General features: G+C 45.5%; 1 protein-coding gene across 10 annotated transcripts in view; it reads right to left on the bottom strand.

The window, feature by feature from the left end:
• rfx3 (regulatory factor X, 3 (influences HLA class II expression)) overlaps positions 1–26,060 on the bottom strand; it is a 667,766-nt gene that overhangs the window by 145,916 nt on the left and 495,790 nt on the right. For all 10 annotated transcript variants that reach the window (XM_072516895.1, XM_072516900.1, XM_072516898.1 and 7 more), the window contains 2 exons: positions 15,491–15,612; positions 4,228–4,346 (listed from right to left, as the gene is read on the bottom strand). In XM_072516895.1, the coding sequence (XP_072372996.1) occupies positions 4,228–4,346; positions 15,491–15,612 (241 nt within the window). The remainder of the gene's footprint in view (positions 1–4,227; positions 4,347–15,490; positions 15,613–26,060) is intronic.

A 26,060-nucleotide genomic window follows, 5' to 3' on the forward strand; every position in this document is an offset into this window, starting at 1 on the left:
GGATGAGGAAGGAGAGATGGAGCGGGGAGCGGAGAGAGTGAATGGAGTGTTCAAGGCATTTTATAAAAAATTATACGAAGCTCAACCCCCGGATGGGAGGGAGAGAATGATGGGCTTTCTGGACCGGCTGGAATTTCCCAAGGTGGAGGAGCAGGAAAGGGTGGGACTGGGAGCACAGATTGAAATAGAGGAAGTAGTGAAAGGAATTAGGAGCATGCAGGCGGGGAAGGCTCCGGGATCGGATGGATTCCCAGTTGAATTTTACAGGAAATATGTGGACTTGCTCGCCCCGCTACTGATGAGGACCTTTAATGAGGCAAAGGAAAGGGGACAGCTGCCCCCGACTATGTCTGAGGCAACGATATCGCTTCACCTAAAGAAGGAAAAGGACCCGCTGCAATGCGGGTCCTATAGACCTATTTCCCTCCTAAATGTAGACGCTAAGATTCTGGCCAAGGTAATGGCAATGAGGATAGAGGATTGTGTCCCGAGGGTGGTCCATGAGGACCAAACTGGGTTTGTGAAGGGGAGACAGCTGAATACGAATATACGGAGGCTGCTAGGGGTAATGATGATGCCCCCACCAGAGGGGGAAGCGGAGATAGTGGTGGCGATGGATGCCAAGAAAGCATTTGATAGAGTGGAGTGGGATTATTTGTGGGAGGTGCTGAGGAGATTTGGTTTTGGAGATGAGTATGTTGGATGGGTGCAGCTGTTGTATAGGGCCCCAGTGGCGAGTGTGGTCACGAATGGACAGGGATCTGCATACTTTCGGCTCCATAGAGGGACAAGGCAGGGATGCCCTCTGTCCCCATTACTGTTTGCACTGGCGATTGAGCCCCTGGCAATAGCATTGAGGGGTGCCAAGAAGTGGAGGGGAGTACTTAGAGGAGGAGAAGAACACCGGGTATCTCTGTATGCGGATGATTTGTTGTTATATGTAGCGGACCCGGCGGAGGGGATGCCAGAGATAATGCGGACACTTCGGGAGTTTGGAGAATTCTCAGGATATAAACTGAACATGGGGAAAAGTGAGTTGTTTGTGGTGCATCCAGGGGAGCAGAGCAGAGAAATAGAGGACTTTCCGCTGAGGAAGGTAACAAGGGACTTTCGTTACTTGGGGATCCAGATAGCCAAGAATTGGGGTACATTGCATAGGTTAAATTTAACGCGATTGGTGGAACAAATGGAGGAGGACTTCAAGAGATGGGACATGGTATCCCTGTCACTGGCAGGGAGGGTGCAGGCAGTTAAAATGGTAGTCCTCCCGAGATTCCTCTTTGTGTTTCAGTGCCTCCCAGTGGTGATCACGAAGGCTTTTTTCAAAAGGATCGAAAAGAGTATCATGAGTTTTGTGTGGGCCGGGAAGACCCCGAGAGCGAGGAAGGGATTCTTACAGCGTAGCAGGGATAGGGGGGGGCTGGCACTACCGAGCCTAAGTGAGTACTACTGGGCCGCCAATATCTCAATGGTGAGTAAGTGGATGGGGGAAGAGGAGGGAGCGGCGTGGAAGAGATTGGAGAGGGCGTCCTGTAGGGGGACTAGCCTACAAGCTATGGTGACGGCCCCATTGCCGTTCTCACCGAAGAAATACACCACAAGCCCGGTGGTGGTGGCGACTTTGAAAATTTGGGGACAGTGGAGACGGCATAGGGGAAAGACGGGAGCCTTGGTGGGGTCCCCGATAAGAAACAACCATAGGTTTGCCCCGGGGAGAATGGATGGGGGATTTGGAATATGGCAAAGAGCAGGAGTAACGCAACTGAAAGATCTGTTTGTGGATGGGAAGTTCGCAAGTCTGGGAGCGCTGACCGAGAAATATGGGTTGCCCCAAGGGAATGCATTCCGGTATATGCAACTGAAGGCTTTTGCGAGGCAGCAGGTGAGGGAATTCCCGCAGCTCCCGACGCATGAGGTGCAGGACAGAGTAATCTCAAAGACATGGGTGGGGGACGGTAAGGTGTCAGATATATAGAGAAATGAGGGACGAGGGGGAGATTATGGTAGATGAGCTGAAAGGGAAATGGGAAGAAGAGCTGGGGGAGGAGATTGAGGAGGGGCTGTGGGCGGATGCCCTAAGTAGGGTAAACTCATCGTCCTCGTGTGCCAGGCTAAGCCTGATTCAATTTAAGGTGTTACACAGGGCGCATATGACTGGAGCACGGCTCAGTAAATTTTTGGGGGTAGAGGATAGGTGTGCGAGATGCTCGAGAAGCCCAGCGAATCACACCCACATGTTCTGGTCATGTCCGGCACTACAGGGGTTCTGGGTGGGGGTGACAAAGGTGCTTTCGAAAGTAGTGGGGGTCCAGGTCGAACCAAGCTGGGGGGTTGGCTATATTTGGGATTGCACAAGAGCCGGGAGTGCAGGAGGCGAGAGAGGGCGATGTTTTGGCCTTTGCGTCCCTAGTATCCCGGCGCAGGATACTGTTGATGTGGAAGGAAGCCAAGCCCCCGGGGGTGGAGACCTGGATAAATGACATGGCAGGGTTTATAAAGCTGGAACGGATTAAGTTTGTCCTAAGGGGATCAGCAGGCGGTGGCAACCATTCGTCGAATACCTCACAGAAAGATAGAGGGAATGGAAAAGAAGAAGGCAGCAGCAGCAGCCCAGGGGGGAGGGGGGGGGGGGGTGGAGGAACCAGAAGGAGTCTCAGGGTTATTAATATATATGTATAATATGTATAGGTCGTTGCTATAAATAATTGTATATTGGATTGTTAAACCATATTTTTGGAGAGTGTTTATCTGAGACAAGGCAGTTGCCATTTAGTTTTAGTTTTCGTTTTTGTTATATATTATTTATTCTTTGTTTATAAAACAGGTCATTGTTATTTATAGTGTTATATTATTGTGTAAAGGATACACAATGTACTGTGATGGTTGACCAAAAATTTTCAATAAAATATTCTTTAAAAAAAATGAATCATGAACTCAATAAAGAATTGTGTAACCATGCTGGAATTATATAGTATGATTTGCCTGAGTACTCATGTTGGACCGTGTAACATGAGCTTATTAAGGACCTGATTCTGCAGTTGTTACAACTGGTGTTCAAAGTAAGAAAACGAGTTCGAAGTCCTACAGTTGCCTAAACTAAATATCTGAAATGGAGAGTGGATATTCTCTCCAGATGTCATAGTGCATTGGTCAGATATGCACAGAAAACCATTCAACATTTGATAAGAGAGTTTACAAAGGAAAAAGTCAGCAGGTCTGGCAGCATCTGTGGAGAAAGAGTTAATGTTTTAGGTCATGACTTTCATCAGAACTGTGAAATGTTAGAAACGTTCAAGGTGGTGAAATGGGGAGGGTTGAACCCAACACCCTTTCCCCTTATCAAGACACATTTTCATGTATGTGCAGGAGCTGTAACGTCTGCCCTTTTACCTCATATCTCCTCATTAAGGCTCCAAACATTACTTCCAGGTTAAGCAGCAATTTACAAACACTTCTTTCAATTTAGCATACTGTATTCGCTGCTCACAATAAGGTTTCCTTTCCACTGGAGAGACCAAATGCTTTATGAAACATTTAGTCTGCAAGCACGACCCTGAGTTAATGGTGGCCTATCATTTTAATTCTTACTGTCATGCTGATATTTTTGTCCTCAGCTTACTGCAGTGTTCCAGTGAAATTCAACATAAGCTTTAGGTTAGGCATTTTACAGTCTTCTGCACTCAACACTGAGTTCGATCATTTTAAACTGTAACCTGCCACCCCCCCCCCAAACTGATTTTATTTTAGGTTCCAGTCATAACCTTGATTTTCTTGCTTTTGCGCTTGAATGCCAGGTGTTCATGATTCTGCCATTCACACCTTCTCTGGTTCCATCTACTGTTTCTATACCATTCTCTTTGACTATTCCCACCAATTCTTTTGTCATTTCATGTCTCCCCTTCTGGTTTTTTTCTCCACTCTCCTTAATTCCCCAGATCTGATAGAAGGTCACTACTTGAAACGTTAACCCTGTTTCTCTCTCCAGATACTGCCAGATCTGCTCCATATTTCCGGCAGTTTCTGCTTTTATTTCAAATTTTCAGCACCTGCAGTATTTTATCGTTGAAAAGGAAATAGTTCTGTTTTCTGATTTTGCTTTGCATTAGTAAAGATCCGGCAAAATTTAATATGAAGTGGAGTCCATAAAAGGATTAATAATTTATTTTTGAATTGTGTATATTCTGAATTTTAAAAATAATTTTAAATTAAAGGTCCTAAATTCCTTACCTCACAGTGCTCTCTATAAAGAATCTGCAGCGTTCTGATATCCTCAAGAGTGATGCAATCCAACAATGGACCGTCTCCAACCTCAAGCTCTACAAATTCAGGAAGAGCACGGGAGGCATCTATCATCAAAATAAATCAAAAAACAAAATTTATTACCACTGCTCAACTGATATGACAAAATCTTGCCCAATTTAATGCCATCAGAGGGTCTTTGAAGCTTTGTGAGTAATGACAAATATTAAGCAATCAGGAGGGTAGGGATTTAGGTTTTTTTTGATCATTGAAAGACTGGTTGACTATTTATACAGATACTTTCACATAATAGTAATTTTATTTTATTCATTCATGGGATGTGGAGGCCACTGGTAAAGCCAGCATTTAATGTCCATCTCTAATTGCCCGAGAGGTGGTAACGAGATGTCTTTTTGGACTGCTGCAGTCCCTGTGGTGTAGATTCACACAGTGCTGTTCGGTCCCGGGGGTCCAAGAATGTCAATATATTCCAGAGTCAGGATGGTACGTGATCGTGGGGAGAACATGCTGATGGTGATGTTCCCATGCGCCTGCTCCCTTTCTTCTTCCAAATAGAAGACATGGGCTTAGAAAGTGCTGTTGAATAAGCCTGGGCAAGTTGAAGTGCATCTTATAGATGATGCACACAGTTGCCAGTGTGTACTGGTGGTAGCGTGAATGAATGCTTCAGGTAGTGAATGGGATGTAGATCAAGTGGGTTGCTCTGTCCTGGGTAGTGTCAAACTTCTTGAGTGTTGTCAGAGCTGCAAGTGGACAATATTCAATCACACTCCCTACTTGTGCCTTATAGATAGTGGAAAGACTTTGGGGAGGTATCCACCATGGAATTGTCAGCTTCTGACCTGCTCTTACAGCTGATGTATTTGTGGCTGCCAATAATTTTCTAGTTAAAAATGGATTCACAGTAATGCGTTATGTTGGATTATGTTGGGCAGCACGGTGGCGCAGAGGGTTAGCCCTGCTGCCTCACGGCACCGAGGTCCCAGGTTCGATCCCGGCTCTGGGTCACTGTCCGTGTGGAGTTTGCACATTCTCCCCGTGTTTGCGTGGGTTTCGCCCCCACAACCCAAAGATGTGCAGGCTAGGTGGATTGGCCACACTAAAATTGCCCCTTAATTGGAAAAAAAAATCAATTGGGTATTCTAAATTAAAAAAGAAATGTTGGATTATGTTTACATAGTTGAAACTGAATTTTCCTTTGATTAGAATAACACATGAATTCATTGCCCAACAAATCACTAAACACACACGATCAGCTTCCTACACTATTTCAATGAAACTCAAGGAACAGCATCGCATCTTTTTTAACTCAATATTGAGTTCAACAATTCAAGATCATATCTATGACTTCCATTTTTCCAGCCAGCAACTGTTTGTAATGATTTTGGTATCCCCTCTTACATCGTCTCTAGGCTTATCTTTTGGTTCCTTACTTATCTCTTGTTATCTCCTTTTGCCTTGCACCATCCATCATCCCTCCTTAATCTCTCCCTCCTTCCACCCTACCACATAGTTTCTCCTTTGTTTTCTCCTCCTCGTCTCACTTTTTTTTGCCTCTGTGGCTTAAGACCTTGTACAGTTCTAATTTTCATCCAGTTCTGATGAAAGGTCATTGAGCTGAAATGTTAACTTTGTTTCTCGCTGCGCAGATTCTGCCTGACCTGCTGAGAGTATGTCATGCAACACACACTCTGGTGTGCTAATCTTAATTCTTCGTTAAAACCTCAATATTTCAGATTGCCAGAACCCACACTATTTTGCTTTTGTATTGATATTTTCTATGTGTATTTCATCACCATGGTGCGATTCAACAGGACAAAAACAGGGTCCCGTTTTGGGCGCGTTTAGTGGAGGGTTTCCCGGTGCCTGCAGCGCTGGGAAAGACCCCGCTACTCAATAGCACTTTGCTAGGGATTTTTTGGCCTTGGCAGTGAACGCCCCGTCGAGGCTGCGCTTACATAATTTCCTGCATTGATGAACTCAACTTGCCAGGTCAGGAAGATGACTTGCGGATCGTGACGCCATTTTTAAAGGCTGCCCTAATCTTTCAACCCCCCTCAAGGATCTCACTGCGGCCTCCGGATCCCCCCAACTTACCTCTTCCAGGGTCTAGAATGGTCTGGGAGACCCACCAGGTGCCGTTACACCCTGATCCACGTTTTCGTCGACCAGTACTAAACGGTGTCCTAGCAAAGTCTCCCAGGCGTGGCCGTTTTTTTCCCAGGCACTGGATGAATCAGGCGCAGACATATTTAAATTTGCCTAATGGATCATTTAAATATGGTAATCTGGATCCCGCCGAGCGAGGGCGAGATCCAGTTCGCAACATCTCGCGAGATTCAATGGAATCTTGCAAGACGTTTCAAGTGTCGCGAATCACGTGAGAGGCCTCTTGCGAGATTCAGCGGCCTCGTGCATCACCAATTGGGTACAATGAGGCCGGTAAATCACGCCCAATTAATGTCTGTATCTTCTGATCTCAATGCTGAGATGAAATGAGTACATGGCTCCAAAACACTGGACCTCTCGATGCTTATTTATGCCTAATTTATCGAACAGCACCAGGATGGACAGTTGTAGTTTACTGAGAATCCAAGATTTATGGTCTTGGGAGTGCAGATACATACATTTACACATACACAGTGTGAATTTGAATCTTCCTTCATCCAGAAAAAAATCTTTTGATTGGAACACTAAATCAACAGAATTAATGATGTGAATATGAACATAACAGAATGAGGAATGAAAAGGTTAGCTTTTACTTCCATTATGCAAATGTGGCGAGTTCTGGTGTGATACTCAGCTAAATCACCATTAAGTTTTCATGTTCATTATCTTTTCTGTGCTAAGTTGCATAACGAGTATTGCAGTGCTATCTTCACTTGGATTGGTCTCAGTATTTCTGGGGCTTGGGAGGGAAAAAAATGTTTCCCACGCCCTTTCAGAAATCATTGATCCCTGCTGCAAAGTGCACATGTGTGAATGATGGGTAAGCATTGGACTGGGCTTAGCTGCGGAATATTGCATGGTAAAATAGTTTGCCGACACTTAGTCAAAGTTCATACAGGGAAAATGGCTACTTTGTGGGATACAGCAGAGGTGCTAGCAATGTTGGAATGTGCCTATTCCAAGGAATAGCTTCAAAACAGAAGAGATGGTAAGAGATAATGAGAAAGGAAGAGAGGTTCACTTGTTTAAAAAATAAAAATCCCTAAATTACAATAATTATAAATCAGTTCAAATAAAATAATTTTTAAAAAGAGGTTAGGTCCTTACCTGCATGCATGCTTACAAATTTTCCCCATGTTGGTTTTGTATAGCTGATTTGAACTGACTGCAAAGCCAGGAAATAACAGCGCAGTATAATTTGTAAACACCGAGAGTGTGTGAGAGTTGAATAAAGATAAATTTACTATAAATGCAAAATTGATAAATGAAGCACAATCTTTTAATTAACTTTAAAATTGTGTTACAGTAAATAGGAATGATATATTTTTCAGACTCTGGGTAATTATTTGGGGTCACAAAAGTGCTGAATATCTGTGATGGTAAATAAACATATTACAATCACAGTATACTCAGTTACAGTTTAAAGCTTCTTCTAATGTGCCTCAACCATTTGACTTAACCTCACCATCTTCATATTGTTATAGAGACAGAAATTGTTGTAGAGACAGAAACTCCATGAATTGGTTCTGGATTCAAATGCAGAAGTGAACTAACAGCATGCAAATCCTGTCTCACCAATCTTCACATTATAGTATTTCTAACAGAACTGTGCTGTGCCATGACAGCAGCACAAAATACTTTAAATATCGTAAAGACTGAATTGGCGTTGTTTTTGGTCCCTGTACCAAACACTAATCCCTATCTACTGACCCCAGGCTTTTCCTTGGCAACTGTCCGTGATTAAATCAGTCTCTTCGCAAATTTGGTGTCACATTTGACTCCGAGGTGAGCTTCCAATCTTATATTCACGCCATCAGTAGGACTGCCTATTTCTACCTCTCTAACATTTCCTGACATTGCCTGGTCTCAGCTCATTTGCTGATGAAACTCTCATTCATGTCTTTGCTACCTCTAGACTTGGCTATCCCAACATACTTCAGACTGGTCTTCCATAATTTACCCTCCGTAAACCAGAGGTCATCCAAAATTCTGCTGTATCTTAACTCACACCCAAGTACTGTTCCCCTATCACCCCTGTGTTCACTGACCTATATTAGCTCCCAATCAAGCAACATATTGATTTAAACGTTCTCATCCTTGTTTCCATGACCGTGCCCATCCCTAATTCTCTAATCTTCCACAGCACCACAATTCTCCAAGATGTCTGTGCTCCTCTAATTCTGGCCTTGAGTGCATCTTCAATTTTAATTGTTCCACCGTGTGGGTGGCAGAAGCTTCAGTTGCCTAGGCCTCAAACCTCTCCTAACCTCGCTTTTCTCCTTTAAGAGATTCTTTTATCTTACTTCTCTGACCAAGCTTTTGGTCATCTGCCCTAATATCTGCATATGATGCTTGGTGTCATATATTGTTTTATAATGCTTCTGTGAAGAATCTTGGGACATTTTATTATGTTAAAGGTGCATTATAAATATAAGTTGTTGTTGTTAAAAAACACTCTTGGGAAACAATGATCTCTGTTGGAGATAGTTGAAATAGGTGGTCAATTGTGGTTCAGGTAGTAGCACACTCCCTTCTGAGGTAGAAGGGTGGTATTTCTAGTGCAATACTGAGGGAGTGTTACATTCAGGAAGGCGGAAATGTTAAATTGAGGCCATGCCTGTCCTCTTCGGTGACTGTAAAATATCCTATGGCACTATTTCATGGCAGTTCCCGTGGATGTCCTTGCTAACATTTATCTTTCAACTCACACTTCAGAAAAGCATTTTGGGTTGTCCCGAGGTGCTTTGGTTAAAATTCCTTCACAGATGTGAAATGAAAAAATGAAAATGAAAATCGCTTATTGTCACAAGTAGGCTTCAAATGAAGTTACTGTGAAAAGCCCCTAGTTGCCACATTCCGGCGCCTGTTCAGGGAGGCTGGTACGGGAATTGAACCGTGCTGCTGGCCTGCCTTGGTCTGCTTTAAAAGCCAGCGATTTAGCCCAGTGTGCTAAACCAGCCCCTGCAACCAGCAACCAGCAATGTGGGCATTGCTGGCTAGGCCAGCATTTATTCCATTCCAAATCTCTTCCCATACCTGTTGGTGCACTAAGGCAGACTTTCATCTGTTTCCATAGCTAGTTATTACTGGAACAGGTCACTAGTCTGTCGCCAGAGGATTACAACTCGAGATGCGCCACTTCACATCAAGTGTGGCTGACCAGGAGTCCCTCTTACGCTTACCGCCCTGCCATTGGTGTGTTGGAAGGATTTGCAATTTGATGTTCAAGCTGTTTGGCTGCGCTGTGAACGCACCTTCCTTGGTCGTCAAGTCCTGGGGTGGGACTTGAACCAGGAACCTCTGGGCTCAGAGGCAGGGTCACTACCCACTGTGCCACAAGACCTCCAGCATTTATTGCCAATCCCAATGTTGTAGGTACCTCCACAGTTTTGTTAGGAAGGGAGTTCCATGATTTTGACTCAGCGACAGTGAAGGAATGGTCAAATAGTTCTAAGTCAGAATGGTGTGTGGCTTGGAGGGGAACTTCCAGGTTGTAGTGTTCCCTGTATCTTCTGCCCTTGTCCTTCTAGGTGGTAGAGTTCGTGGTTTGGAAGATACTTTTGAAGGAACCTTGCTGAGTTGCTGCAGTGCATCTTGTAGATGTAGTCCAAAGACATGCAGGTTAGGTTGATTGGCCATGATAAATTGCCCTTAGTGTCCAAAAAGGTTAGGAGGTGTTATTGGGTTACGGGGATAAAGTGGAAGTCAGGGCTTAAGTGGGTCGGTGCAGACTCGATGGGCCGAATGGCCTCCTTCTGCACTGTATGTTCTATGTTCTAGATGGTGAACACTGCTGCCACTGTGCATCGGTGGTGGAGGAATGGATGCTGAAGGTGGTGGATGGGGTGCCAATCAAGCAGACTGTTTTGCACTGGATGGTGCTGAGCTTCCCTCCACAGCTTCCAACCTCATGGACCCCCATCGCCCCAACTCACCAATAAGGTGGTCATCGAGCCCCCCCGCAACTCACTTAATAAGGACAGGACACCCCCAGGCCCAATAACCGGAACGGGCAATATGTTACCTTGGCAGTGCCCCCGCCAGCCGGGCAGTGACACTGGGCATCCAGGAACTGCTAGGATGCCACCCAGGTGGCCCTGCCAGGATGCCCAGGTGGCAGTGCCACAGTGGTGGCATCGCAGGTGCCAGGATATCACCCTGCCCAGAGCCCAGCCACCCAGAGGCCCCATATCACCTGGGAGACACCCCATCTGTCGGTACACCTGGTCCATGTTTGTGGAAACCAGTGATAAATGGTGCCCGCTCGGAATACCCGAGGCGAGGCAGTTAGGCTCCAGGCGCTGGGTAGATCCGGCGTAGATATATTCAAGTGAGACTAACTGCTCACTTGAATATGCAAATCTCGGCTCGACCTCAATGGACGGAATCCAGATCGCGATACCTCGCGAGCTCCAATGAGATTTTGCAAGGCATGATGGGGCCGGTAAATCTTGCGAGAGGCCTCTCCCGAGTGGAGTCGGGCGCATTGAGGCAGATAGATCGCACCTTATCTTAATGCTATTATTAGCCGTTCTTCAGTCCCTAATGCCACCATTAACACCCTTTTTGGTTTATGTCTTATGTTCTTTGCCCTATCTCTCACCTTCCATTCTGCCCCACCCGCCTTTCCAACTGTATAATTCAATGAATTTCTGTAGCTCTTCAGTTCTGTAAAGGGTTATATAATAGTAATCTTTATTATTGTCACAAGTCGACTTTCATTAACACTGCAATGAAGTTACTGTGAAAATCCCCGAGTCGCCACACTCTGGCCCCTGTTCGGGTACACTGAGGGAGAATTCAGAATGTCCAATTCACCTAACAGCACGTCTTTCGGGACTTGTAGGAGGAAACCAGAGCAGCCGGAGGAAACCCACGCAGACACAGGGAGAATGTGCAAACTCCACACAGACAGTGACCCAAGCCGGGAATCGAACACATGGACCCTGGCGCTGAGAAGCAACAGTGCTAACCACTGTGCTACCGTGCCGCCCTGGCCTCTGAACATTAATTCTGTTTCATAGAATCTCTACAGTGCAGAAGGAGGCCATCTGACCCATCGAGTCTGCACCGGCACTTGGAAAGAGCACCCTAACTTAAGCCCATATCTCCATCCCATCATCGTAACCCAGTAACTCCACCGAACCTTTTTGATGCTGAGGGGCAATTTATCATGACCAATCCACCTAACGTGCACATCTTTGGACAGTGGGAGGAAACCCACGCAGACACGGGGAGAAAGTGCAAACTCCACAGACAGTCACCCGAGGCTGGAATTAAACCTGGGACCATGGATCGGTGAGGCAGCAGTGCTAACCATTGTGCCACCGTTCCGCCAACAGATGCTCTCCACAGATGCTGCCAGGTCTGAACTTATTTGAGCTCTTTCTGATTTTAATTTTAGATTTCCAGCATCGTAGGTATTTTGCTTTTATTTTTATTTTTTAGGAAATGGTCATTTTGGATCTGATCTTGTGCAGTGAGGAAGCTTACGAACAACCTCGTATATAGTTAAGAGGCCCAGTATACTTACTAGTGTGGAGTATTGAACTCTATGAATCTGAGAGTTGCACTTGGAAGAAAGAAGATGAGAGGAGGATAACAACTTTTGAAATGAGAGTAAGACGGAGGATGCTCAGAATCAGTTGAATGGACAGAAAGACAAATGAGTGGGTTAGATCATGAGTAGATGTTTATGAATCAAAAGGGTTAAGTACAGTTACAGATAGAAAGATAGTGCAGCACAGTGGCTATCACTACTGCCTCACAGCACCAGGGACCCGTGTTCAATTCTGGCCTTGGGTGACTGTCTATGTGGAGTTTGCATGTCTCCCCGAATCTGTGTGGGTTTCCTCCGGGTGCTCCAGTATCATACCACAGTCCAAAGATGTGCAGGTTAAGTGGGGATATGGGAAAAGGACCAAGGACCAGGGAGTGGGCCTAGGAAGGGTGCTCTTTCAGAGGGTCATTGCAGACTCGATGGGCCTAATCCCTGCACTGTAGGGATTCTATGTATTCTACAGCCAAGTAAGTATACTGAAAATAAAGATCTAACAGCTTTATTCTGGCAACAGTTGAAGGAACACTGAGGGTATAAACAGAAGAACAAGGTGAAAAATTGGATGGGTAGAAATCATTGAGACGTGGAATGAGGATGGCTTGAAGAAAGCAAGGGAAGAAGCAATGGTGAAAACAAACCAACATGACTTCTGGAGAAGAGTGACCATAGTATGATAGAACTTTATGCAGAGTTTGAAAGCGAGTTAGTTATGTCAAAACTAAGGTATTAAATATGAACAAAGCAAATTACATAGATATGAGGGGCAAGTTGGCCAAGATAGATGGGCATATACATTACAAAATGTGACAATAAACACAATGGCTAGCATTTAAAAAAAACACATGGGTGCAATTCAATGGGAAAAAAATCTATGTCGGTTTTGGGCAAATTTAGCAGGGTGTTTCTCGGCGGCTGCAGCTATTCAACGGCACTTTGGTCTCGGGGAGTTTCTGCGGAGGCCGCACTTGAGTCATTTCCTGCTGGCGAGCCCAGCTGGAAAAGCTCCTCGCAGATCAGGGCGCCATTTTGGAAGGCTGCTCCGATCTCCCCCCCCCCCTCCCCACTTTCAGCCCCCCCCCCTATTTTCCACCCCCGCCCCCCATCCATCCTTGGGGAGGCGTCCATGGGAACAACCACTCATCCCCACTCCACCCCCAATTCCTGACAGTGTCAATGTGTCACCTGGGCACCTTGGCACTGCCAGCCTGGCACCCAGGTAGTGTCCCTGCCAGCCAGGCAACGATGGCACCGCCAGGATGTCAGGCTGGCAGTGCTATGGTGCCCAGATGCAGCAGGAGTGCCAAGGAACCACCCTGCCCTGTCCCCAACCACGCGGGGGTGTCTAATGTCCTGGGAGACCCTCCCAGGTGCAATTACGACAGGTCCAAGTTTGTGAAAACCAGTACTAAACGGTGTTCTGGCAAAGTCTGCCTGTGACTGTTTGGTCCCAGGTGCCAGGAGAATCCTGCTAACGCATATTTTAATGATCCTAATGGCTCATTTAAATATGCAGATTTAGATCCTGATTGCAACCTCTCGTGAGATTTCATTAAATCTCGCAAGGCACTTTTAGCTTCGCAAATCTCACGCGAGGCCTCTCACGAGATTGAATGGCCTTGTCCTGACACCAAGTTGAGCGCGACGAGGCCGCTAAATCGCGCCCATGATTGGCAACAACTGTACATTCCTTTAAGGCACAAACCCCCACATGAAGAAATTCAACCGCGATTAACAAGGGAAGTTAAAGGTAGTATTAGATCAAAGGAAGGGATATATAATATTGCCAAAGAGTAGTAAGCCTGAGAATTGAAAGGAATTTAGGAGGTCCAAGAACGTGATAGTAAACAAGAAGTAGAACAAGAAGTAAAAAGAAAACAATATAAGAGTGGATTAGTTAAGAAATATTCAAAAAGAATTGTTAGTGTTTTGACATCATAGATTATCATAGAATTCACAGTGCAAAAGGAGGCCATTCAGCCCATCGAGTCATATTGTGTCATTGACATATTAGTGACAAGTTTGTTGACAATACAAAATTAGGTACTGCAAGTGGTGAGGAGAATAGAATGAGGGAGCAGAATGATATAGACAAGTTCGGTGAGTGGGTAAGAACGTGGAAAATGAAATATAACATGGTGAAAAGTTATCCAAAAGTTATAGGTAGGTTTTTGGAATGGTGAGCAACAGGAAAGTTTTTGCCTGCAGAGGTCTTGGGTGTCCTTGTACATGAATCACGGAAAGTTAATATGCAGATACAGAAAGCAATTAGGGAAGCAATAATATGTTAGCTTTTGTTACAAAGGGATTTGAGTATGTAAGTAAAGAAATCTTATTATAATTGCACAGGGCATTGACGAGGTCATACCTGGAGTACAATGTGTAGCTTTGGTCCCCTTAACCTGACCTAGATAGAGTGCAATTAAGGTTCGTCCTATATGGGCTGGGGAAACTAGAATATAGTTTTACAGTCTCATAATAAGAGGTTATCCATTGAGAACAATGATAAGGGGACAGCTTTTCACTCAAATGGTTGTGAATCTTTGGAATTCTCAACCCCAGAGATCTGTGGGCCTTAATAGTTGACTATGTTCAAGACATCAGTTGATAGATTATTGGGTACTTTGGAATTAAGGGCTGGAAGGATAGTGTAAGAAGGTAAATTTGAGTAAAAGATCAGCCATGATCTTGGTGAACAGTGGAGCAGCCTCAAAGAGCCAAATTGTCTACTCCACTGTTTCTTATGTTCTTCTAGGACATCGTACATAAACACACATGAAAATCGTCCCGTGGTAACATAAGTTGAATATTAATGGAGTGGAATCCCTTGTGATTGTCAAAGACTGCTGGTTGATCTGGGGGCGCTCAGCTGACGCAGTGCATTACTCCCTATATCTATGGGAATCCAGCCACTGCAGCAAAAGTGAGAACTTTCTATACCTGTCTGCCCATATCATTACCAAAGTGGGCAAGTGTGATGGCCTTGGTAAAGATGGCATTGGTCACCTGGGGAACAGAATGATGAGTAGCAGATTGTGAAGGGGACCAGAGGGTGAAGAAATTCAGAGCTATGGTGACTTTGATGGCGACTGGATATGCATGTCCACTTGGCTCTCATGGCAGGAGATCTTGTTTCAGGAAGCTCCAAATTTCAGCAAAGACTTGCTGCAAAAGTCCGAGCCTCCAAAACCACGTTCTCTGTTATGTTGCAGAGTTTGATCTTGTAGACCCTGTGGTGGGGATATAATCTCCTTTGAGTTGAATCTCTGTGTCCATCCCTTCTGTCCTGTGGAGTGGCATGTGCTGAGCAGAAGGCAGTTGCTAATGGTGCTGCTCCCTTGTTCATCATTTTGGGCACATCACTCCAAATATTTGCACCTGGTTCTTTATCTTTCCCTAATTTAGAAATTTTATTTGCAGAGTATTTTATTTGCACATATACCTTGAAAGCTGCAAATGATAATCAACATTAAAAGTTTATTGAAATAACTCAGTGGAGCTTACCAAGGAACTGCTGATGATGTTGACTCTGTGCTACAATGGTTTGCTCTGCAGAGTTAGGAACCTGTTGGCCACTTCCTGCGAAGCCATCTCCCATTCCATCCAACTTCTGCATAGGTTTATATCTAAGAAACAATATTACTGGTATTTCAAATTGAAAACACTAGATTAAAAAGGATTAGGAAAATGTGAAATTCCCAAGGTTTCTAACCTTGAAAAGAGAACCAAGAGTGAGAACAAATTTGAGCCTCAAACCACGATAAACTTTAAGCTTTGTATGTAATGACAACATTGGCATACTGCAAGGATATAACAAAAAGAATTCAGTCCTTCAAAACAAATTTCTCTAGTACCTACAACAGCTCTCCCACCTGAGTATTCAAATGCATTTCGAACATTGCTCGCATTTTTGTCTTGACCACCTGTCTGGCAGGTTACACCAAATATTTAGCTCTTTGAGTAAAGAGGTTCGTCCTAACTTAAGTTTTTGCATTCATTTAATTTAACTTTCTACTTTCATAGTTTAATTTAAAATAACATTGTGGGTTTCAATTGTCCAACACCATCATATATATATATATATATAATTGATATTTGTTCTGATGACGCAACCTTCCATAAAGGTACTTCTGATATATCATCCTTTTTCCTCAACCAAGGACTAACCACCAGCTCCCCCCCATACTGTGTCCATACCATTTTACAGAATTTTGCTTTCATCCTTGTCCCTTCCTCCCTCCCTTCCTTCCTTAATTACAATCATTTTCATCTTGAGCTCACCTTCCACTCCTCCTGCCTCCATATTCAATGGGTCATCCACCACCATCCGAAGTGTGGCCCTGCTACAAACATATCTTCCATTGCTCTCCCCATACAGAATTCCAAAGGGCCTGTTCAATTCATATCACCTTGCTCCACCTCTCTTCTCTTCTACCTTTCTATAAAGTGCAAGAGGTGCAACACTTGCCCATTTACCTCCTCTCTCCTCACTGTTCAATTCCCCAAACGCTTCTTCTATTTAAATGTACTTCTTTCACATTAGTATGCCCTATTCACTGCTCAACACGGTCTGCCCTACATTGGGGAGAGAAAAAGCAGATTGGGTGATCCCTTTGCAGAACATCTACATGATCCCAAGCTGTAATTTTAACTCACCATCTTGTTCTCACACTGATATTTCTGTCCTTGATCTCCTGCAGTGCTCCAATGAAGCTTAACATAAGCTTGGGGAACAGCAGCTCATCTTTAGCCATGGCACTTTACTGCCTTCTGATATTCCAATGCTGAGTTCAACAACTTCATCCAGGATCTATGCCCCATTTTTTCTTTCTATTTGCAGGTTTTGGTTTTACACTCATTTTACTGCTGATACGGCTGACACTGTGCGACTATGGTTTGCTCTGCAGAGTTAGGAGCATTTTCTGCAAAGCCATCTCACATGCCAACCAACTTCTGCATAGAGTTACATCAGTATTACAAAGAGTATGTTGTTTGGCCAACAGTTGTTCATCGTTCTGCCATTCACATCTCCTCCAGATACATCTTTTGGGGGGGATTTAACAGCCCTGTCCACTATCGGGATCGTCTGGTCCTGCTGAAAGTCAATGGACTTATGGCTGAACTGCTGAATCTCTCGTGACGGGTTCTGCCACAACAACGCCAGAAAATCCCAGCCTTTGTCCTCCCTTTGACCCTGCGCCATCAATATTCTCGTCATTTAATCACTACTGTCCTCCACCTCATCAAAGACCTTCCCTTGTGTTCTATTTCTCACCTTCCCCTTTTTCACTTACTTGAAATCTAATACATTTATTATGGGCCAGGGGTTAGAGAACACCAAAGTATATCATGGAGTTCACCTGACCCACAACTTGGAATAGATTTTGGTTATGGGGAGCACAAGGGCCCACTTTACAGGTGTGATGCAACAGAGATCTAAAGTATGTTTGAACTAAAACAATGTTTATTCTATGAATCCAGTTAACATTTTATAAACACACAGTAAACATCTTACCAAGTACCAACACTGATAACCTCCCAAAAGTTACAGCACTCTATAGGTAACCCTTAGTAACTTTCCTAACAACATGCATAAGCCAAAACACTTTTTAACAAAGACAGTAGGTTTGAATTCTCTCCAGAGAACAGTTCACTTTTAAATTATCAAGTGATCTAAACACCTTGTTTAACATACAAAGAGACACCAGTATACATCTGCTTGGTTTGAATGCAGCTCTCCAACTGAAAGCAAAACGAAAACATAGAGCCAAAAAGAGCTTCCAGCTCAAAACGAAAGTAAAAAGCAGAATCACATTCTAGCTCCACCCACACAATGACATCTCTGCAGCCATTTGATAAAACACACTTTTCTTAAAGGGACTCTGACATGACACATTTAATACTTTTCTTAGTTCTAATGAAAGATCATTGACCTGGTTAATTCTGTTTTTCTCTCTCCACAGATGCTGCCTGATTTGTTGAATATTTCCAGTATTTATTGTTTTTATTTCAAGTTTCCAGCTTCTACAGTATTTACCTTTTATATCAGGCTACATGTTGTACCTCAATAAGGTCTCCCATTTAGCAGTATCCTATTAGACTGTAAAGTGAAGATTTTCTTCACTTGCAGCAGTGGTTTGTAGAATGAGTGGATGGCCTGGATTTGTAGCTTGTTGCATTTTCTGATAATGCACATCAGGAGAGACAGAAGTGTTATCTATTTGAGGGAAATGATATTCAGGACCAACATTCAACTGGGTTACATTGGCTCTCGGGTGCCATTACCTCAATGTTTGGGCACACAGGGCACCTGAAATTGTTGTTCAGAGTTGCTAAGTGGCAGTAAATATTCTAAAGGTTATAAAATGATGCGGGAATAGGAAGCAAAAGTATTTTTGAACCCTTTGACACTTAGGTTCTCAGGAAAAGCCATTGCGCCTAGTAGTCAATAGAGTTTGTTATGGTGACTCTTATTTACTACATATACAGATGATCCAGACCTGGGGACTTAAAGAACAATATCAAAATGTTCTGATAGTATCAGATTTAAGGGGGCAATGAAGGTTGTGAACAACTAAAGGAGGACATAGATAGACAGGCAGCTAAGTGATAAATGCAGTCCAATGCTGAAAAATTGGAAGAAACAATAGAGAGAAGAAATACACCTCAAATAGATTTTAACTAAAGGAGCAGAGTGATTGTGGTTCTGTGCACATTAAATGTGGCAGCAGAAACAATGCTTTTTTTGCAAAGTTGTGAATGTTGCAAAGTGGCCTCATAGAGAGGTTTTCAAGATCAGGAAGCTTTCCAAAATGGTAAATATTGATAGATTAATTTCCCAGATTGGCATCACAGTTAATCAAGGTACAAATATAGTAAATAGGCAACTACAAAAGATCTCTTTACACAGATTAGTTAGAATGCAGAATTCTTGTCAACAAACCATTGTGGAAGCAATAAATATTTTTAAAAATACATTTGATAATTGCTTGTAAAAGAAGAATTTGGGGGTACTGGGAGTGATTAGCAGAATGGAATTAGATGCAGTTCTCAGGAGTCGGTAAAGTCAGCTCTTTGATGGGCTGAATGATCTATTTCTGTGCTGTAGTATTATAGGATTCTATAGACAAAAATCACCATGTTTGCAATGGTCTCGGAACTTAATCAGTTTCTAATAAAAGGAATGTTTAGAATTAATGATTGATTTAATGTAGATTAGAACACCTTGCATGCACTGTTTTGGAATGTATTTGTATTTTCTCGCCCATGCTGCATTAAAAATACTATTCAGTGGGACACTGTCCTTCCTGCAAGTCCAAATTCTAGCAACATTTCTCCTCTTCTGGACTATCAGAATAAAACAAATATGACAGGCAAGTATCAAGGTGGATACAAAGCTGGTTTGTATTTCAATTTGGCCCATGATGCTTCGCTTAATGTAAATTGACAATTTTAATCCATTGTTTCTGAAGTTGCTGGTATTTAACAGTAGAAATGGAGGGCAAGATTTTAACTTACTCAAAACCAATTCACTCAGAGTTAAAATGAGGCCCTGAGTAGAGCACTTGGTTAAGTATGAGCTGACCAAGGAGAGTCAACATTGTATAACTGAATGCAAAACAAGCTCAAGGGGGTTCAAAGGCCTTCTCCTGTTTCTATTTTCTTATGTTCCTAAAATTAGAATTTAAATGGTTTTACCATAAATTTATAGTAATGACATTTCCTGTTTAATTTAGTTTTGCTTTAATGTCAGAATGTTAGTGGGGCCTGCAATCTCACGGAGCATCACGAGATGGCACATTTTGGGAGGACTAACAAGGCAAGGGAATACATAATGAATGGTAGGATGCTAGGATGTACAGAGGACCAGAGGAACCTTGGGGTACATATCCAAAGATCCCTGAAGGCAGGACAGCTAGATCAGGTGGTTAAGAAATCATTTGGAATACCTGACTTTATTAGCCGAGGCATGGAATAAATCAGCAGGGAGGTTATGATGGAGCTGTATAAAATGCTAGTTAGGCCACAGCTAGAGAACTGTGTGTAGTTCTGGTCGCCACCCTATAGGAAGGATGTGATTGCAGAGGAGATTCACCAGATTGTTGCCTGGGCTGGAGCATTTCAGTTATGAAGAGATGCTGGTTAGGCTCAGGTTTTTTTCCTTCGAGCAGAGAAGGCTGAGGGGGTACCTGATTGAGGTGTAGAAAATAATGAAGGACATAGATAGAGTAGATAGGAAGACACTTTTCCACTTAGTAGAGGAGTCAAAGACCAGGGGGCATAGATTTAAGGTAAGGGGCAGAAGATTTAGAGGGAATTTGAGGAAAAAAACATTTCACCCAGAGGATGATGGGAATCCGAACTCACCACCTGAAAGGGTGGTAGAGGCGGGAACCCTCACAACATTTAAGAAGCATTTAGATGAGCACTTGAAACGCCATAGCATACAAGGCTGTGGACCAAGTGCTGGAAAATAGCATTAGAATAGATAGGTGCTTGTGGCCGGTGCAGACATGTTGGGCCAAAGGGCCTCCTTCTGTGCTGTAAAACTCTTATGACTCTATGGCTATGAGATTTGTTTTAATGTCCTTTCCCATGTGACAGCAGGGCAGCACAGTAGCAGTGGGTAGCACTGTTGCTTCACAGCTCCAGGGTCCCAAGTTCAATTCCCGGCTTGGGTCACTGTCAGTGTGGAGTTTGCACACTCTCCCTGTGTCTGCGTGGGTTTCCTCCGGGTGCTCCGGTTTCCTCCCACAAGTCTCGAAAGACATGCTGTTAGGTGAATTGGACATTCTAAATACTCCGTCTGTGTACTCGAACAGGCGCCGGATTGTGGCGACTTGGGACCTTTCACAGTAACTTCATTGCAGTGTTAATGTAAGCCTTTTTGTGACAATCAAGATTATTATAATTACGACTGGCACATTTTGAAGCAACCTCTTGCTGCTCCCTGATCTGTGAGTTGCAGCCTCTCCCTGACCTCCGGGTTGCGGCCTACCCCACTCTCAAACAATTTGTGACCTTTTTTCTGTCCCTCTTGCCAAACCACCCGGCTCCATGCCTTTCTAAAAAGGACTGTCGAAGCTGCTCCTGCCTCACGAACAGCGAGGATTCATTGGAGGGAAGGAAGCAGCAAAGGAAAGCAGTAAGTTGGAGCCATTATAAAACATGGATTGTAACAGCCCCAGCTCAAGTACTTCTGCACCATCAACACTTGCATTTCCACACTTCCGTGCTAGCCATGGAGTAGGAGGTCGCACATTTAGTGGCTCCCGCTCGTGACAGACCTTCTGGACCTTTTTCCTCGATTGTTTTCAAATTTTATTTGAAAAATTGGGAGTGGACGGGACGGTGAGGAGGAATCCCACACCAGTATATGGATATGTGGACCAGAATTGAAAAATGAAAAAAATGAAAATCGCTCATTGTCACGAGTAGGCTTCAATGAAGTTACTGTGAAAAGCCCCGAGTCGCCACATTCTGGCGCCTGTTCGGGGAGGCTGGTACGGGAAGTGGTCGTATAAGAAGGAGAAATCGAGCAGAGAAGCCATGTGTAAAACTCACAGCACAGAAAAAAATGGCGGAGGGACAGAATACTGGCTCAGCGTCCCAGTGGTCAACGAAGCGGCTGGTGAAATTTATTCAGGAGGGTTTTGCCAAGCAAAAGGAGGAAGGTCTAGACCCGATCAAGGCATCGATCGACCGGGTGGAACAGGGGCTGGAAGCCCAAGGTCGGGCAATCCAAGGTTGAGGAGAAGGTGGTCGAGTACGAGGAGCACCTAAGTGAGCTGGAGTTACAGGTGGGGCTGATGCGGGATCAGCAGAAAAGGCAGCAGGAGAAGGTGGAGGACCTGGAGAACAGGTCTCGTCAACAGAACTTGAGGATCGTCGGCCTCCCTGAGGGCTGCGAGGGAACGGACGCAAGAGCTTATGTGGCGAATATGCTCGAGAAGATAATGGGTGATGGGCGTTTGCTCGACCCTTGGAAGTGGATAGAGCGCACAGAACGCTTACGAGGAGACCGCGGGTGAACGAGCCACCAAGGGCGATGGTGGTGCGAATGCACCGGTTTCTGGATAAGGAATAGATTTTGCGGTGGGCCAAGCAGACACGGAGCTGCAAGTGGGAGAACAGCATGCTGCGCATCTACCAGAACCTGGGTGTGGATCTGGCTAAAAGAAGAGTGGGATTCGACCGAGTAAAATCGGTCCCTTTTCAAGAAGAATGTGATGTTTGGGCTGCTATATCCAGCTCGTTTATGGGTCACTTTTGAAGATCAGGAACTTTATTTTGATACACCGGACGAGGATATGGACTTTATTAAAAGTAAAGGGCTGGCAGGTGACTGAGAACACTGAACTCGTGGGACAGGTAATGCTGTATCGATTTTGTTAGAGTTATTCTCGCTTTTGAACTGTATGTGAAATGTTTTTTATATTGATTTTTGGGCTGTTGCTCAGTTTTGTAAGTTAACCTGGTGCTGATGGGGGAAAGAGTGGATGGACCTTCTTTGTCTTTTCTTTGTGTTTGGTTGGAACTGTGTTTTTTGAATATGTATGTCCGAGCGGGGGAGGGGGGGGGAATAATAGTGGGTAGGATATTTGGCGCCATGGGGGGTGGGGGGGAGCTACCAGGCTAGCTGGGCGGGCTAGGTCACAGAACCACAGTGGGAGGGTGAGCAGATGATAAGTTTGCTGAAGGGGATTGGAATTGTTGTGCTGTTAATGGGGGGCGGGGGGAATTGCTCTGCTGAGACGGGAGGGATTGTTGTTGGGAGACAAATGGGAGGTTGAGGATGGAGGATGCCGAAGAGCGGGCCTGCGGGGGCGCGGGTTGCGAGCTGGAGGCTGGCCTAAGAAGGGTGATGGTTGATCAGAGGGGCGAGATGCTTCCCGTTCAGGCTGCTCACTTGGAATGTTAGACGGCTGAATGGGCTGGTTAAGAGGGCTCGCGTGTTCATGCATTTGAGGGGATTGAAGGAGGGCATGGCAAGCTACAGGAGACACACCTTAGGGTAACAGATCAGACCAGATTGAGGAAGGGGTGGGTCGGGCAGGTTTTTCACTCGGGGTTGGACTCTTAGACTAAGGGAGATCGCGATCCTGATTATTAAACGGGTGTCATTTGAGGTGGGGAAAATAGTTGTGGATATGGGGGCAAGTATATCATGGTCAGCGGGAAGCTGGAGGGGACACCAATGGTGCTCGTGAATGTCTACGCACCAAACTGGGATGATGCGGAGTTTGTAAGACGGGTGTTAGGGAAGATCCCGGACCTGGATTCACACAAGCTGATCATGGGGGGGACTTTAATACGCCCATCGACCCAAGGTTGGACCGGGCGAGCTCAAAGACAGGGAACTAATGGCAAAGGAACTAAAGAGGTTCATGGGGCAGATGGGTGGGGTAGACACATGGAGGTTTGGTCGGCCGAGAGAGAAGGAGTTTTCTTTCTTTTTGCATGTACATAAAGTATACTCCCTGTTCAATTTATTAATCCTGAACCGGGCTCTACTGGTGGGGGTGGTTGATACTGGCGGGGGTGGTTGATACTGAGCATTCGGCGATTGCTGTGTCGGACTATGCCCCACATTGGGTGGATTTACAGGTGTGCAAGGAGGTGGGCCAGCAACCGTAATGGAGATTGGATGTAAGACTGTTAGCGGATGAGGGGGTGCACGGGCGTGTGAGGGAGTCCATCCAGAACTATCTGGAAATAAACAACACGGGGGAAGTCTCGGCAGCAATGGTTTGGGAAGCGCTGAAGGCAGCGGTTAGAGGGGATCTAATATCGATACAGGCCCACAGGAGGAAGGTGGAGAGAACAGAGACAGATAGGTTGGTTGGGAAAATACTCCAGGTAGGCAGGAGATATGCGGAGGCCCCGGAGGCAGGGTTCTTGAAGGAGCGGTGGAAGTTACAGATGGAGTTTGGTCTGTTGTCTATGGGGAAGGCGGGGGAGCAGCTGAGGAAGGTGAGGGGGGGTGATGTACGAGTATGGTGGGAAGGCCAGCAGGATGTTTAATCATCAGCTAAGGAAAAGGGAGGCGGCCAGGGTGATAGGTAGAGTGAAGGACAGAGCTGGGAACACGGTCTTGGACCCAGCAGGGGTGAACGGGGCATTTAAGGAGTGTTACAGCCTGCTATATGATTCGGAACCCCCAGCTGGGGGAGAAGGGATGAGACAGTTTCTGGGAGGGCAGGAGTTTCCAAGGGGGAGCCCCGATCGGGATTGAGGAAATAGCAGAAGGGCTGGAGGCCATGCAATCGGGTAAGGCCCCGTGACCGGACGGCTACCCAGTGGAATTTTACTAAACGTTCTCTGAGATGTTGGGCCCACTGCTGGTGAGGACATTTAATGAGGCAAGGGAGCTTGGGGGGTTCTATCCTCGACAATGGCACAGGCCTCGATCTCACTGACCCTGAAGCAGGAGAAGGACCCTGAGTTATGCGGGTCATACAGGCCAATCTCCCTAATGAATGTTGATGCCAAACTGTTGGCTAAAATCTTGGCCTCGAGGATAGTAGATTGTGTCCCAGATGTGTTGGGGAGGACCAGACGGAGTTTGTTAAGGGCAGACAGCTAAAGGCCGACGTTAGAAGGCTCTTAAACGTGATCATGATGCCCCCAGAGGGGAGGGAGGTGGAAGTAGTGGTCGCGATGGATGCAGAAAAGGCCTTCGACCGGGTGGAATGGAACTATTTGTGGGAGGTGTTGGGGCGGTTTAGAACAGATGAAGGAGGACTTTCGAAGGTGGGACATGTTCCCGCTGTCACTGGCCGGGAGAGTACAGACCGTGAAAATGACGGCCCACCCGAGGTTTCGGTCTGTTTTTCAGTGCCTCCCCACCTTTATCCCAAGGGCCTTTTTTAAACGGGGAAACAAGATGATTTTGGGTTTTGTGTGGATGGGTAAAACCCCGCGAGTGAAGAAAGTGTTGCTGGAGCTTGACCGAAGGGAGGGTGGGTTGGCGCTGCTGAACTTTAGCAACGATTACTGGGCGGCAAATATCGGCATGATTAGGAAGTGGGTAGTTGGGGGGTGGAGGTGGAGATGGGGGAGTCGGTATGGGAGTGAGTAGAGGCGGCATCATGTAAGGACACAAGTTTGGGGGCATTGGTAACGGCACCTCTGCCGCCCTCACTGGTCCGGTACTCCACAAGCCCGGTGGTAGTGGCAGCCCTGAGTGTCTGGGGGCAGTGGACGAAGCATATGAGAGTGGAGGGAGCTTTGATCTGGGCTCCAATTGGCAAAGACGATCGGTTTGTACCGGGAAGGCTGGATGGGGGGTTTCGGAAATGGCAGAGAGCAGGGATTGAGAGGATGGGGGATCTATTTATAGATGGGAGCTTCCCCTGTTTGAAGGATTTAGAGGAGAAATTTGAACAGCCAGCAGAAAATGGATTCCGATATCTGCAGGGATTTTTTGCGCAGGCAGGTTTCAACCTTTCTGCTCCTACTGCCACAGGGGATACAGGACCGGCAGGTTTCCAGAACGGGGGTGGTAGAGGGGAAGGTTTCGGATATATAAAGAACTCATGGAGTCGGACGAAACGCAGACACAGCAACTAAAGCGCAAATGGGAAGATGAGCTGGGGGGGGGGGGGGGGGAGGTAGAGGCAGGACTTTGGGTGGATGCGTTAAGCAGAGTCAACACTTCCTTATCATGTGGCAGGCTCAGCCTGATTCAGTTTAAGGTCGTTCACCAGGCACACATGACGGTGGCCCGGATGAGCAAGTTTTTGGGATAAAGGATAGGTGTGCGAGAGGGCCAGCAAACCATGTCCATATGTTTCGGGCATGTCCGAAGCTTAGGGGATTTTGGCAGGTTTTTACAGATGTCATGTCCACGGTGCTAAAAACAAGGGTGGTGCCGAGTCCAGAGGTGCCGATTTTCGGAGTGTCGGAAGATCCGGGAGTCCAGGGGGTGAGAGAGGCTGACGTCTTGGTCTTTGCCTCCTTGGTAGCCCGGAGACGGATATTGCTAGCGTGGAGGGACTCGAAGCCTCCGAATTCAGAGATCTGGCTTAGTGACATGGCTTGGTTTCTCAGACTTGAGAAAATAAAGTTCGCC

Source organism: Scyliorhinus torazame, chromosome 9 (assembly GCF_047496885.1).
Source record: "Scyliorhinus torazame isolate Kashiwa2021f chromosome 9, sScyTor2.1, whole genome shotgun sequence".
NCBI lineage: Eukaryota > Metazoa > Chordata > Chondrichthyes > Carcharhiniformes > Scyliorhinidae > Scyliorhinus > Scyliorhinus torazame.